The 14,944-nt window shown below is 38.2% G+C and overlaps 1 protein-coding gene and 1 long non-coding RNA gene across 3 annotated transcripts; one reads left to right on the top strand and one right to left on the bottom strand.

Annotated features, from left to right (window-relative positions):
- Positions 1–1,022: 1,022 nt before the first annotated feature.
- Positions 1,023–5,066, bottom strand: LOC128881710 (uncharacterized). 2 transcript variants are annotated; one of them, XR_008458158.1, is made up of 3 exons: positions 3,862–5,066; positions 3,238–3,715; positions 1,023–3,179 (listed from the first exon to the last, which is right to left on the bottom strand). It is a non-coding gene; the product is annotated as an uncharacterized LOC128881710 (long non-coding RNA). The 2 variants fall into 2 exon arrangements; XR_008458157.1 differs by having other exon boundaries at positions 3,238–4,744.
- A 187-nt stretch (positions 5,067–5,253) lies between these two features.
- Positions 5,254–14,911, top strand: LOC128881709 (xanthine dehydrogenase/oxidase-like). Its single transcript, XM_054132979.1, has 24 exons — positions 5,254–5,615; positions 6,145–6,325; positions 6,680–6,811; positions 7,306–7,462; positions 7,545–7,758; positions 7,982–8,202; positions 8,346–8,448; positions 8,567–8,694; positions 8,774–8,896; positions 8,969–9,136; positions 9,376–9,657; positions 10,058–10,162; positions 10,276–10,489; positions 10,721–10,904; positions 10,975–11,271; positions 11,896–11,978; positions 12,079–12,272; positions 12,699–12,857; positions 12,927–13,055; positions 13,134–13,264; positions 14,010–14,262; positions 14,347–14,443; positions 14,528–14,638; positions 14,719–14,911. The coding sequence occupies exons 1-24, from the start codon at positions 5,399–5,401 to the stop codon at positions 14,784–14,786; spliced, it is 3,951 nt and encodes a 1,316-aa protein (XP_053988954.1). The 5' UTR covers positions 5,254–5,398; the 3' UTR covers positions 14,787–14,911.
- The last annotated feature ends 33 nt before the right edge of the window (positions 14,912–14,944 follow it).

Genomic DNA, 14,944 nt, shown 5'->3' with positions numbered 1-14,944 from the left:
CTTGTATAATACGGTTCTAGGACTTGGCGAGAGCAACGGCCGTAGGAGACTAGACGATAAAATTACATGTTCAATTAACGACTACGGATCACACGAGAAACTGGTCACCATTAAGTTTAAGAGAGTGGTGTCCGTACCTGTGCACCATCGAACCTGTCCCGTGTCGATATGCGAGCCTCTGCTCGCTTTTTACCCACCTTTAGCAGAATTAGACGATCGACTTGAAGCGATAGTTTAAAGTAAAATTGTAATTATTTTCCAGGGTCAACGGCGCGAGACGAACACGCTTGTTTTTATACCTCACGTTCCACTTTTCAGTTACGGTCAGGCGAACGTCGACGACGCGCCACGGTAGTGTATCGTCGAGCATGATCGAAACGAAACCGACAAACGTCTGTGCAAACTTACTGGTGATCGAGTGTAACAGGACAATATTACATATACATATATAAAAACGCATATTTTATCGAGAATCATAGGGCAGTAGCAATCTATGTAACTCTCCCCTGTAAGCTAGCGAAAAGACGACACGATATTTAGAAGAAAAACGAATGCTATATGATATCTTTCGTCGACACGTTAATACGTTCATTGCCGCGAAGGAACTCGACATACTTCCTTCCTTCGATCACTTTCACTGTCCTCGTGCCGATCGCGCCATTAAAGCCGGCGACTGACTTGCGAGTCGCAACAGAACATTGTAACGTAACGCGAGCGTTCGCTTAGTCCACTGGTGCTCCACTGGCATGACGGTTTTTCGACGAACCTCTTCGATCGTCTACTTTTCACTGAATCGAGAGAATTCAGCCGAGAAGTTACGTTACAGTTTTCTGTTGCAAGTCGGTCGCTGGCTTTAGATTGTTAACGCGATTGTAATTGGCGATCGTAAAGCTAAGTATCGTTGATCCATATCGATTTTTCACAATGTCCTGCTCGTAATAATTAGGGGATCACCTGTACGACTCGCTCGTTCTGGAAAGTATACAAGTTTACAAGTTAGACGTTAAGTAAACGTATTCGAATTATTCTTAGCGTTCGGTTGGGTGTCTAGATTCCTCCAGACCACAATGATCTTCTATCTATCTTCGAGCAACGACGCGATCACGTAGAATCGTCGCTGAGGTTTATCGTTTATCGGTGATCGATGATAGGTTAATTTCCAAATGTACAGTTCCACCAGTTATCCTAGAATTAAGAGCATGTACAGCAATACGTCTTGCGAGACCAACGCGTAGAGTTCCCTGTTGCAGGGAGAGGGAAGTCTTCAACAAGCGTGACGTTGACTTTTTGATTAGTACTATTTATTAAAGCTAATGGTACATAGTTTTAGGAGCCGGATAATTTATGGTCTGTAAGTAGACTGCGGATGTTTGTGCATTTATGGCAGATGGAAGTACAGGGAAATGTATGAGAATGCTTGTAAATGTAAAATTATATAAAATGTCAGAGATAGTATACATGTTATAGCGTTTGGAAGATGAAACGTACTTTGATTTAACGCATTGACTGTTACGTTACTCATATTTGCCCAAGGATCTTCACTGAGGAATTAAATGCGTTCAATCTGAATGTAGAGTGTTACAAAAATGAATCCGGATAGAATTGGTAAATTTGAAAGAGATTGTACATATACGTACCACCACAAATGTTGAATTATATCACTTATGATTGTATAAATAACAATTTTAGCCTCGTAGAAATGTTGATGATTATTAGTCTGGCAGTGAACGTGTTAAATTCTTTGTTCTGTGAAAACATTAATTTGTATAAACATCTACAGCGTCTACTTGTACACCATTTGGCAGAAAAGCTGCATACTATCAGCGTTAGTTCTGCATTATACCTAGCGTTGTGCTAATTAAAAAGTCAGTTCCTCTCCCTCTCGGCTCTTTTCTTTCCTCTGCAGTCGAGTTAATCTGATTTCGCTGGTTCGGAGTTAACGTTGATAGTAAATGTAACTTATGGATACGTGACATACCTGTAATATAGGGTGAGAGGCATTGAACGTGTTAAGGGTGTCAACCTTGGAGAAACCTGTAAAGTCGCTAGCGCTTAGCGGAAATATTTTGTTTAACGAGAAAGTAAGAGATTGGACGAGCTCGATCGACTCGATATCGGTAGTGTAGAGTCTAATAGAGAACGGGGATAACCGCTATTTTTTCGGAACACGATAAAACGAAGTCCTAGGATGCCATATTATCTCGTTTTCCGTTCTACCTTCCTTCTGTCAGGACGTCTCTCTCTCTTTAACGATAGTCCTCCGTGTGCGAAGTCGAACGGGAAAGGTGTACACCTGTAATATTAGTTGAGACGCTATTGTTTACGGTTTACTTTGTATTAATTGTCATTGATATCATTATGCGCTACGAATATGTTGTATGATTATTATGTAATACATGAATGGCGTTTAATAGAGTATTTATTGAAATTAGTCTCGTTTCTCTTCTTGCAGAAGATATGTCGGTGCTCCTGGATAAAAAAAAAAGGGGTATTCTAGTCTAGAGCGGAAATTTTTAGTCCTTTTTGAGGATTCTTTTTCTTAATCTATAAGGAATTTGTATAAAGGGTTTCGCACACATATTTGTTCAGATGTTAAAGACGTATAGAATTTGTTGAAGGTGAAAATAATCAATATATGATTGACACTTGTACAAGTGTCAAGTTTTTAACTTAATTGTTTTCTTATATATTAGGCTGTCCCAAAAATTTCTTCCACAACTTGCACCCAGTTATTTTGTGTGACAGTGTTTATGTAAATAGACGACCTAATTTCTTAGATGTTAATGTTGTAACGAAGCAAAAATGAATCGTATGCAATTCAATAATGTATGTATTACTTATTAATGAAATGGAAGAAACTTTTTGGACAACCCGATATCAGCACAGTAAATGTAAAGCTATTTTCTCTACTTGAAAGTTGTTTTTCAGGTAGTTGAAAAATGTAACGTATCACAATTATTCTTTCGACAACAATTTATATTTCAATTAATATATTCATATTTGAAAGTTCTAGACTAGAATATCTCCTTAATGCTACTATTTGAAACGCATCGGAACAATCATAACGAAATCCTTGTAGCACGTGTTCCTCTCCCGAAATTTAAATCATTTATCATAATCTTACTTCTCGTTTTCTTCGCCTATCAGTTAAAGGTCTTCTAAGTTTTGAATTTTTATTTCTGAAACCAAACGTTCTATGAACAAACTGTAAATAGAAAAAAAGTTTCTTTTTGTTACCTTCTATAAGGTTATATTTTTTTCAAATTCGTCAAATTAACGTCAAGTTATTGTCCACTAATGATACTTTCATTTTCACTATTGCAAACATAACCTAATTTAGGGGAAAAAGGTCTTCCACGATACGAATTTTTATCACCAAAGCTAAACGTTGCATGAACAAACTGTAAATACAAAAAAGTTTCGTTTTGTCATTCTCTATAAGATGATATTTTTTTCATATTCATCAAATAAATTATTGTCAACTAATGATATTTTCATTTTAACTATTGCAAATGTAATCGAATTCGGTGGAAAAAAGATCTTTTAAGTTTCTAATTTTTATCTCAGAAACTAAACGTCGTATGACCAAACTGTAAATACAAAAAAGTTTCGTCTCATCATCCCCTATAATGTGCTATTTTTTTTTAAATTCATCAAATAAGTATTTGTCAACTAACGATGCATTCATTTTCCCCATCGAAAATGTAACGAAGTTCTGGAAAAAAAAGACCTTCTAAGTTTCGAATTTTTATTTCGAAAACTGAACGTCGTATGAATAAATGGTAAATACAAAAAAGTTATAATTATTATACGATAATTATTATACTAAGCAATATACTACTAATGTCGGTAATTATTTACCGTTCAGCTACTTTCAGGTTATACAATATTGCATGTTGTTATGCAACATTCAGGATTAATTAGTCGGGAGGAATAATTTTTATCCACGTGTTCTTACGTAAATATAGTTCACTAGAATCTCACGATCACGCTCAAAACGTGAAGAAACTAGGCTAAGAATGTTTACGAGAAGTTTGAGTGAATCGAAATTCGACAAAATAATTAAATTGCAATTCGATTCTTTTTAATGTTTCTTGGTCCATGTACTTATTATACTAAGCAATGTAGAAAAATGTTCATGCTCGTTAAATCAATTTAAAAAAAATATCAGCTTATAGGGGATGGTGAGACGGAACTTTTTTCTATTTACAATTAATTCATAGGGCGTTTAGTTTCGAAAATAAAAATTAAAAAGATAAAAATTCATGGCGAAAATTAAATTTCAGGGATAAAGGTCTTTTAAGTTTTCAATTTTTATCTCAGAAACTAAACGTCCTATGAACAAACTGTGAATACAAAAAAGTTTCGTCTCATCATCCCCTATAATGTGCTATTTTTTTTAAAATTCATCAAATAATAAATTATTGTCAATTAACGATTCAGTATCACCATTGCAAATGTAATAGAATTCTGGGGGAAAAAAGGTCTCCTAAGTTTTGAATTTTTATCTCTGAAACTAAAAGTCGTATGAGCAAACTGTAAATACAAAAAAGTTTCGTTTTGTCATTCTCAATAAGATGATATTTTTTCCATATTCATCAAATAAATTATTGTCAACTAATGATATTTTCATTTTAACTATTGCAAATGTAATCGAATTCGGTGAAAAAAAGATCTTTTAAGTTTCTAATTTTTATCTCAGAAACTAAACGTCCTATAAACAAACTGTAAATACAAATAAGTTTCGTCTTTTCATCCCCTATAAGGTGGTATTTTTTCAAATCCGTCAAATAAGTAATTGTCAACAAACGATACTTTCAGTTTCACCATTCCAAATGTAATAGGATTCAGGAGAGAAAGGTCTTCTAAGTTTTGAATTTTTATTTTGAAAACTAAAGGTCCTATGAACAAAATGTAAATACAAATAAGTTTCGTCTTTTCATCCCCTATAAGGTGGTATTTTTTTTAAATTCACACCGCTACGCCTCTTAGAGTTTCCAACAAAAATCATCCTGCAGTCAAAGGGTTGATTCGCGTAGAAACAGTTATTAAAATTTGTAAAATTTATTCTCACTTTTCGCTAATTTTACAATAATGAAATTTCAACTGAAATTGCATTCCTCGACTCCCTCGACATTTCTAGAATCGAGCATGATTAATGTGCTTCTGTTGCGAAATTATGAGTAATGTCTTCATCTATCAAACAATGACAATAATCGTTACTCCCGAAGAGGAAAATCGGATCTCCCGGAAGAGACGTGCAGAAACATGACGAGCGAAATGAGTCAACTAAACCCAAGAGCGTGTAATTACAAAATAATTGTCGATAAAGTTACGTAATTTCGTGTACATTAAACGTGAATTTCTCTCTCGACATTTTCTCCAGAGTTAACATTAAATGTTTGATAGCGAATATCGTGACCAATCGACTTGGATGTACATGTCGGAGGTCAAATGCAAAACGATACATGCACCGTTTGTCTTTGCAGATTATATAATGGCTCCATCATTGAGTTCGTTTAAATCCGGTGCTATACTAACGCATTATTTAAATTTTTGTTACAGAGAAACCAAGAGCATCGTCGAGTTCACTATCAATGGATTGCCTTATACAGGTATACAGATACTCACCTGAATACATTTTATAAACTGTGGAGGAGATCAAGAAGAAGAAGAAGAAGAAGAAGGATTCTTTCTCTTTTTCCTGCGAACACATTATTATTTATAGTTTCTCACTTTTCCCCTGTGCGATGTGAAAATGCAGGAGTAAGAAAACGAATAGATTTAGTTATTTAGGTTATATAGGAATGTTAATATTTACTTATTCAAATTTTCTACGATCTTTATGACAGCGTGACATAGCAATAAAGTAGAGAACCTAGGAATAGGTTTAAATATCTTATTAAAAAAAGTTTGATCGACCAATTATTCAAGCTTGCTCACTTTTCTATGGAAAATGTGACAGCAATGAATCAGAGAATCAAGGATTAGATATACAGGGTGTCCCAGAACTTCTGTAGAAGCCGGAAATATAGGTAGCTGAGACGATTCTGAACAAGAATTTCCTTTGCGAATCGTCCCAGCTACCCCCCAATTGAATTATTATCATTAAAACTGTTGATCAATCGGTGCAATTTTGCCTAGTCACCAGAGATATACCACCTGGAACCTCCCTGAACGTTTTTATTCGCGACTATGCGAGGCTTCGAGGGACCAAAGCTATGTGCCACGAGGGTGGCTGTGGTGTTTGCATCGTGGCTGCGGATGTCAAGGGAGAGACAATGTCCGTCAACTCCTGCTTAGTGCCAGTTCTCATCTGCAATGGGTAGGATATACGAGAAAAGATTGTAATATTGGCTTGTAATTGGCTTTGTAAAGCTTGTAATATTGGCCCGAGTTAGGTATGGATTAGGTCTGGGTTAGTTTTCTAATATTGGTCTATCTTTTATCATCTTTTAGTTTATATTTATCGCTATCTACTTCAGACATCATATACATTAACAGTACTCAATATTGCAGGCTCCACCAAATACTATCCCAAACCTACTCAGACAGTATTTTCATGGAGAGAGTATATAGATTAACAGTAATCAATCAGACAGTATTTCCGTGTAGATAGTGTGTACATTAACTGTATGCAATATTGTCCCTTCCTTACTCTTGATTGTTTGCGATACAGCTGGGCTATCAAGACCATCGAGGGCTTGGGCGACAAAAAAAAGGGCTACCACAAGTTGCAAGCTGCATTGGCAAGTAAAAATGGCTCTCAGTGTGGATATTGTTCTCCTGGCATGGTAATGAATATGTACAGGTATCTTTGTTTACATTTTCTCTTCATCTACTGTTGTTGATCACGTTAGGCACCTAGATAAACAAAGTCCATTCCCTTTTAACGGGGTATTCTAGTCTATAGCATCAATTTTTAGTCCTTTTTGGGGATTCTTCTTTTCTTTATTCTTCTTATTTATAATATCAATTTATATGTCTTAAATATGACCTCGTGTATTAATCTTTAGAAATATTCACTTGAGAAAAGTTCCTGTAAAGTACAGCCGTTACCTCAAAGATTTCTCTGTGAAATAATTTAGAAAAATAGCAAAATGTGCTTTAACGCATACCTGAAATATTCTCAAAGTTTCAAAACAATTACATAAACGCTTCTCTGTAAAAATAAATATCCCAATTGAACACTTGGTACTTACTAATGTAGAATTTCCCTTGAAAAATTACTAACAACATTAAATAAAATCTAGTCTTCCGCATTCAATAATCCAGAAACTATTTTAATCCATAATTCTTTCGCAGCCTTATGCAGGGTAAACAGCTGACCATGAAAGAGATAGAAAATTCCTTTGGCAGCAATATTTGTCGTTGCACAGGTTACAGGCCAATCCTGGACACCTTCAAGGGCTTTGCTGTGGATGCGACGAAGGAGCTCGCGAAAGACATTCACGACATAGAAGTAAGCGCTGTACATAATATAATTTTAATCGTTTCAAGGAGTGACTTATCCAATCTTTATGCAATTCACTTTCATTGTTTAGGAGTTGTACAAGATGAAGATATGCAAAAAGACTGGTCAACCTTGCGAAACTGGTAGCAATGGTTGTGCAACTATGTTGAATACAAAGAGCAAGATCGACATGACGTTGAATGGGTCGCAGTTTCACAAGGTCTTGGGAATCGACGATTTGTTCCAAGTATTTAAAGAACATCCCGACGCTACTTACGTCCTGCACGGTGGAAATACCGCGCATGGTAATTGGTCTTTTCGATTGTTCCCAAAGAAATTTATTAACCCTTTGACTGGGGGAATTTAATGAAAATGTCATCTTATAGAGGATTCTAAGACGTAACTCGAGTCAAAGGGTCAAGAGGTTCCTTTCGGGCCCTTCTATAAATATATTCTTATTTTATTTGATTAAAATAACGTATCCACGGATGTACGTAAATACAAGTCGCTTATGTTACTTGGTTACAGGCGTTTACCGATTAAAAGTGCCAGACATGTACATAGATATAAACGATATCCCAGAGCTACGTCGCATAAACAAAACGGACACGTCCTTGACCGTTGGCAGTAACGTTTCCCTCACAGTGGCAATGGAGAGCTTTAGGAAATATTCCAAAGAAACAAACTTTCAGTATTTGCAACATTTGGCCAACCACATCGACCTAATCGCCAGCGTTCCCGTGAGAAACGTAGGTATCTATGCACAGGTTGGATGTAGAGCCTCGAATGCAATTACATTCTCGGTTTTCTTCTCTATTTCGATTCAATTTTTCTATCTATAATACGTTTTCAAAGATTTTATTTTACGTAAAGAACGATCTGTTGATCGCAGATCGGATCCCTTGCTGGAAACCTAATGATAAAGCATCAATACCACGAGTTTCCCTCGGATCTTTACCTGATGCTCGAAACTGCAGGGGCGCAGCTACATATAGGTGAGCATATTCGCTTAAAGGCTCACACCACTTTGATCTACTTAAAGTACTCTCTCTATGTACTGTTGTAACGTGCAGTTATTATCAAACACCTTCGATCTTTTCTTTCCATGAACAGTGCAAGCAGATGGCAAGAAGACCAGCCTGAGTCTCCTGGACTTCCTCCAGTTCGACATGAAACACAAGATTATATACAGCATCGTCCTGTTCCCCCTCGGTAGCGAATACGAGTACAGATCCTTCAAGGTACGTCTTCGCCTTAAAATCTACTCGTTCTGGATTCGATTATGGAAATGTCTACAAGAATCTGACGAATCTTTCACAGGTAATGCCACGAGCACAAAATGCCCATGCTCATGTAAACGCTGGGTTTCTGTTCAAATTGGACGGAGCTGGCAAGGTCCTGGAGAAACCAAACATCATAATTGGTGGAATACGCGAGACCTTTGTGAGTAAAAAAGCACATACACCGAGCCTACAAATATACAAAAATACCTGAGAATTAAATCTGTTCTTTTAGCTACATGCAACTCAAACGGAGAACTTCCTGGTTGGCAAGAACATCTTGAACAAGGACGTAGTTAGGGAAGCCATACAGAAGCTGGACAGCGAACTGCACCCTGATCATGTGCTGCCCGATTACACTCCAGCATTCAGGAAGACGCTTGCGGAAGGACTCTTTTTCAAGGTGTCAAGTCCTCGAGTTAATTATCCTAATATTCTTTGATATTATCAAATGATTAGAATGAAACGTAAGCATTATGCTTCTTTCTTTAGGGCTCTTTCTTAATGACTCTTGTTCGAGGTGTCAAGTCCTCGAGTTAATTGTCCTAACACTTTTCAATATAAAATATCCAAAAATAAGTAAACGATAGCTGGTTTTCGAAGATCTTTTAAAACAATAAGCATTAACGCTACCTTCTTTAGTTCATCCTTGGTATCAAGCCAGAAAGCCTGGATGCTAAGATACGCAGCGGTGGACCTCTCCTACAAAGGGGATTGTCGTCTGGAAAACAGGACTATGACACAGACAAGAATATCTGGCCTTTGAACCAACCATTGCCAAAAATGGAGTCCGTGTACCAGACATCAGGCGAGGCACAGTACGTAAACGACATTCATCCTCTGGAGAATGAAGTCTCCTGCGCGTTTGTTCTCACCACGGTGCCTAACGGGAGGGTGGAGAGCATCGATCCTTCGGAAGCACTGGTACTTGTATTTTCACTGTGAAATTGCTTCGAGCTTACTATAATAAAAGACCGTCCTAGTTTAAGGAGGTATTCTAGTCTAGAGCGTCAATTTTAAGTTCCTTTTGAGGATTTCTTTTTTTTTTCCACGCAGCAAATCTACAATACCTAATGTTTCTTTAGATTTCATTTCTTTGGAGCTCCAAGTGTCAATAAAATGATTGTCGGTGAGGTAAAGATGACCTTATTCTCGAATCTAGATAGCTTAGAATTCACGGCAATAGAACGCTAAGAAACATCTCGAGTTGCTGGTAGATTCCAGAAAAAAAAGGCCTCGAGTAATATAGACGTCCTAGCCTGTCCTAACCTAAGACGAACGTGACTCGAGTATGGAGAGAATTGAGTCGACGCATTACTTTCAGAAAATGAAAGGAGTAGTGGCCTTTCTTTCCGCCAGCGACATCCCTGGGAAGAACGCGTTCATCCCTAAGGATGCTCAGGAAATAATGATGTCCAACGATGAAGTGGTAAATGAAACAGCAAACTATAAAACTTGCCATAGGAGCAAATCATTGTCGATAGTTCTTAACTAACTGATTACTAACAATCGATTACCTAACTTATCCGCTTTGATCCGTAGTTATTCGCGGACAAGAAAATCGAGCATGCTGGCCAGCCTGTTGGAGTGATCGTAGCCACTACGCATGCGCTTGCAAACAAAGCTGCAGAAAAGGTGCGCGTCTCTTACGCGGACGTGAATTTAGAGGAGATGGTGCTGACGATCGAGGATGCCATCGCTTCGAATGACCAGTCCAGGCTGCAGGAATTGGTGAACGTTACGGCAAAGACCAAAGGTGCGCGAACAGTAATCATTTCTGGAAGCTAACACCTGCTTTAAATATCCAAGAGCCCATCTCGCGCCTCTTAGACGACGCTTAGGCTCTCTAACCTTACAAGAACAGAACAGAAGTCTTCTGTTGTCCTGAAATACAATTAAATTAATCCATCCCCTTGATTTCAATATTTCTTAAACATAAACTTGTCGATATAGACAAACGTCATGTTTAAAACGCGGTATATTAAAGGAAACGACACTAAGCTCGTGATAAGAGGGACCTTCCGATGCGGTAGCCAGTACCATTACACCATGGAGTCTCAGAGCTGCGTGTGCGTCCCCATCGAAGACGGATTGGACGTCTACCCGTCGTCACAGTGGATGGATCTAACTCAAGTAGCCATAGCCTCGGTTCTAGCTGTGAAGAACAATAGGTAAAACAAGTAGACTTAGTCAGAGCTCAACGTTCTCTTCGTATTTCACTAACTGCAACGATCATTTCAGCATAAACGTGAACGTGAGGCGACTAGGTGGCGGCTATGGAGCAAAGATATCGCGCAACACGCAGATAGCTTGCGCGTGTGCCTTGGTTGCTCACAAGCTGAACCGACCAGCACGCTTCGTCATGTCCATAGAGAGCAATATGATAGCGATTGGCAAGCGGAACGACACTCGTCAGGAGTACGAAGTTGGCGTGGACGAGAACGGGCGTATTCAGTACCTGAACTCGCAGCAATGGAGCAACGCTGGTTCCAACTTCAACGAGGTCCACGCGCCCATCGTGGCGATACACATGGGAAGGTACGCTGAGTTTGAATCGATCAGAGACATATTTTGTTATCGAAGAATGAGAGTCTAAAGCTTCTTTTGGAAAGAGACCTTTTATATCTGCATGCATTGATGTGATCAATAGATTCACCAGTTATTATAATTACTTGGGAAGGTACGCTGAGCTTGAATCGATCAGAGACATATTTTGTTATCGAAGAATGAAAGTCTAAAGCTTCTTTTGGAAAGGGACCTTTTATATCTGCATGCGTTGAGGGGTTACACACGTTACATGCTTTTCGAGAGCCAAAAAGAAAGCAAGTTTTCTATAAATTTTGTCGAACAAACTAAATGAATTATATTATTTTAGCTTATATTGTTCGAAAAAGTAACATGTGAACAATATTTCATAAATTTTTCATAAAAAAACTATTCAAAAATAAGCCTATGAGAGCTGGTCTTCGAAGATCTTTTAAAATAATAAGCATTATGCTCCCTTCCCTTAGTTCATCCTTGATATCCTATAGTTCATCCTTATAGAAAACCTGCTTTCTTTTAGGCCCTCGAAAACCCATGTAACCTCTTAAGGTGGCAGCGATAGACTCACCGGTTACTATAATTGCTGTATGTTAATTAATAACGCATGGAAATTTCCAGCTGTTATGACACCAGTACCTGGACGTACAAGGGTTTCGAGGCCAAAACCGATCTACCATCCAACACTTTCTGTCGAGCACCTGGTACGCGAAATACTCGCCTTTCGTTTCTTACTTGAAAGATTGTCTCGATGAAAGGAAGAAGGAAGGAATCCTGAGCGTTTCGTAACTTGTTTATTTGCAGGCTCCACGGAAGCCGTTGGCATGACAGAAAACCTGATGGAGCACATAGCGAAGATGATCAATAAAGATGCGTTGGAAGTGAAGCTGCAGAATATGGACGCCACTCACAAGAGCATGCTGCAACCTATGATAGAGGAACTTACCAAGAACGCGGACTATCAGATGAGGAAGAGAGCCGTGGAAGCCTTCAACAGCGTAAGAACGTTGCTTTTCTTGTGTGGATTAAAATTATAGCCAGTTGAACTGCAAGGAATGCTTGGAATAGATATTGTTTAAATGAAAGGGAAACGGGGAAATCATCCCATACCCTACGTTTATATATAATATAGATACTACACTTTTGGAATTCCCACTCTGGGATTCCCACTCTGACAAATCTAGTTGTTTTCTCTAGAGCGTACCCCCCTCTTCCTCATCTCTGACGTCACACTGCTGCCTGCTCCACCGTCCATCGTCGTCGTTTGTCATCGTTGTTGCTCGTCGTCACTGTAGTCGACAGCTTTACTTTTACACGACCAATCCCGCAACCTCACGTTTCGTGTCGTCGTTTCACTCCTTATTTATTGTTGAGTATGGGAGGCACAGATACTGAATTATTTAACGAAGTTTGTCGTGTTACAGGAGAACCGATGGAAGAAGAAGGGGATATCCATAACGCCCATGATGTATCCCTTCACGTTGTGGGGACAGTTCAACGCGCACGTTTCGATTTTTGCTCGCGATGGGACCGTCTCCATCGCACACGGCGGAATCGAATGTGGTCAGGGCATCAACACAAAGGTATAAGAAGGTACAATGAAATCTATATAGCTGAGAAACAGACTGGACGTTCTATTTTTCACGTGGCAGGTGGCTCAAGTAGCAGCGCACACCTTGGGAATTGATTTGTCATTGGTCACAGTTAAACCAAGCAATAATTTAACATCGCCCAATAGCTCTGTCACGGGTGGCAGCGTGACCAGCGAGAGTTGCGCCTATGTAAGATGTTACGCTCCATTTCTAAGATAGATTAGAAGATATTTCTAAACTGCAGCATTTTTCGTTGTTTCATTCTAGGCTACGATGAAGGCGTGCCAAGAACTTACAAAGAGATTGGAGCCTATCAAGAACGAGCTGAAGAACCCTTCTTGGAAAGAATTGGTGATGGCTGCGTATCAGAAAGACGTTGACCTGTGTGCACGTTACATGTGAGTTTGTAGCAATCTATAAACAAAATTTATAGATAGAATAGTGTTTGATAACAAGCAGGGGGATTGTCAAAATTCTGATTTTGAAGTGTCTCTCCTGTGACGTTAATCGAACGACTGACGATCAGGTGTTTTTTAACAAATATGGAGGCAAGGCATGTACATATGTCCAGGGATGGGATACAATTCAAATACTATTATACATCATGCTGGCCCTTGTTTCAATGAGTTCTGACATCTACGTGTTACGCACCCTCCTAAATACCCTACAAATACATACAAAAATATTCCTACAAAATTAGAACTTTTAATTTTAACCTTATTACGTGTCCCAAACCTTTGAAAGTTTTAAATGGAAGATATATAGAATTTTTTCAATTGGTTACTCCTTTTTCTTTAACTCCAATAAAAATTAACGAAAACGATATGAAATTTGGCGGAGTTGTTACATATAATAATAGGGAGAAGCCCCACAAATTTCAAATTTTTATCTCGTTTATTTTCTTGTATATCGGTCTAGTAAATATAAAGCTGTTTTCTCTACTTGAGGTATTCTTGTAATTTTATTGTACGTGTTTGCAAGGTATTTGGGGTATTTGTATACATATAGTCGATGTAAGTACTCGTACAGGAGCCATTTATTTTAAATTGGTTGCTGTACGAATACTTATTACACTGACTGTATGTACTATATTTGAATCATTTTCCAAATTTCATTTTTTATCCAATTATTTGTTCTCTGTAGGTTTACCGTGAAAGACGATATAAAGCCTTACGCGATCTATGGAGTGACGATAGCGGAGGTTGAGATCGACGTATTAACTGGCCAACACATTGTACATAGAGTAGACATAATGGAGGACGCTGGAATTAGTATGAATCCAGAGTTGGACCTGGGCCAGATAGAAGGCGCGTTCGTGATGGGACTCGGATATTGGACCTCAGAAGAATTATTTTACGATCCTAAATCTGGCCAACTGACGAATTACAGAACCTGGGTTGGTTCTCTTTGATAATGTCGATACTCTCTCTCTTTAATTATTTAACGAAACGATGAATGCAACTTTGAAAATATCTTATAGAATTACAAGCCACCTGGGGCAAAGGACATTCCGGTCGATTTCCGTGTATATTTTCGACGAAATGCACCGAATCCTATGAGCACGCTTCGCTCGAAAGGTAAAGCACGAATCGAGTAGATTATTCGAACGAATCGCTCTAAAGTACTTGTACTTGGTACATATATATTATTTATCATTATAGCAACTGGTGAACCGCCTCTCTGCATGAGTTGTGCAGTACCAATCGCACTTCGTAACGCCATCGATTCAGCAAGGAGGGATGCTGGAAACAACGATCCGTGGTATCAATTGGGTAAATGCCATTTTTATTTATTGCAAGATTGAATAAGAAAAGTGTAATCATTTGTTTTCTTTTAATCATATTCTTCGCAGATGGTCCCGTTACCACAGAGAAGATATTGCTAAACAGTTTAACTTGCAAGGAGCAAATGGTGCTTTGAAATAGGCGTTTATATTTTATATAAGATCAAATAAAACTGTTACTATTAAATCCTGAATTTCCCATCTCTGGTACGACTACCACCTAGTTCCTAGGAGATATAATAAATACCCTAAAAGAACAGTCTATCTTTATAGTAACAAGTAAGTCATTTACCTC

This window comes from Hylaeus volcanicus, chromosome 9, assembly GCF_026283585.1.
Source record: "Hylaeus volcanicus isolate JK05 chromosome 9, UHH_iyHylVolc1.0_haploid, whole genome shotgun sequence".
In the NCBI taxonomy this organism is placed as follows: Eukaryota; Metazoa; Arthropoda; class Insecta; order Hymenoptera; family Colletidae; genus Hylaeus; species Hylaeus volcanicus.
The sequence above is the reverse complement of the archived record's forward strand: the minus strand, read 5'-3'. Positions and strand labels throughout refer to the sequence as shown.

What these genes read in the sequence shown, in the direction of transcription:
- LOC128881709 (XM_054132979.1), top strand. Translation starts at nt 5,399, where the DNA reads ATGTTTGATAGCGAATATCGTGACCAATCGACTTGGATGTACATGTCG. An exon ending in CGTTACGGCAAAGACCAAAG is followed by an intron (nt 10,490 to 10,720) that starts GTGCGCGAACAG and finishes GGTATATTAAAG; the next exon opens with GAAACGACACTAAGCTCGTG. An exon ending in CTAGCTGTGAAGAACAATAG is followed by an intron (nt 10,905 to 10,974) that starts GTAAAACAAGTA and finishes CGATCATTTCAG; the next exon opens with CATAAACGTGAACGTGAGGC.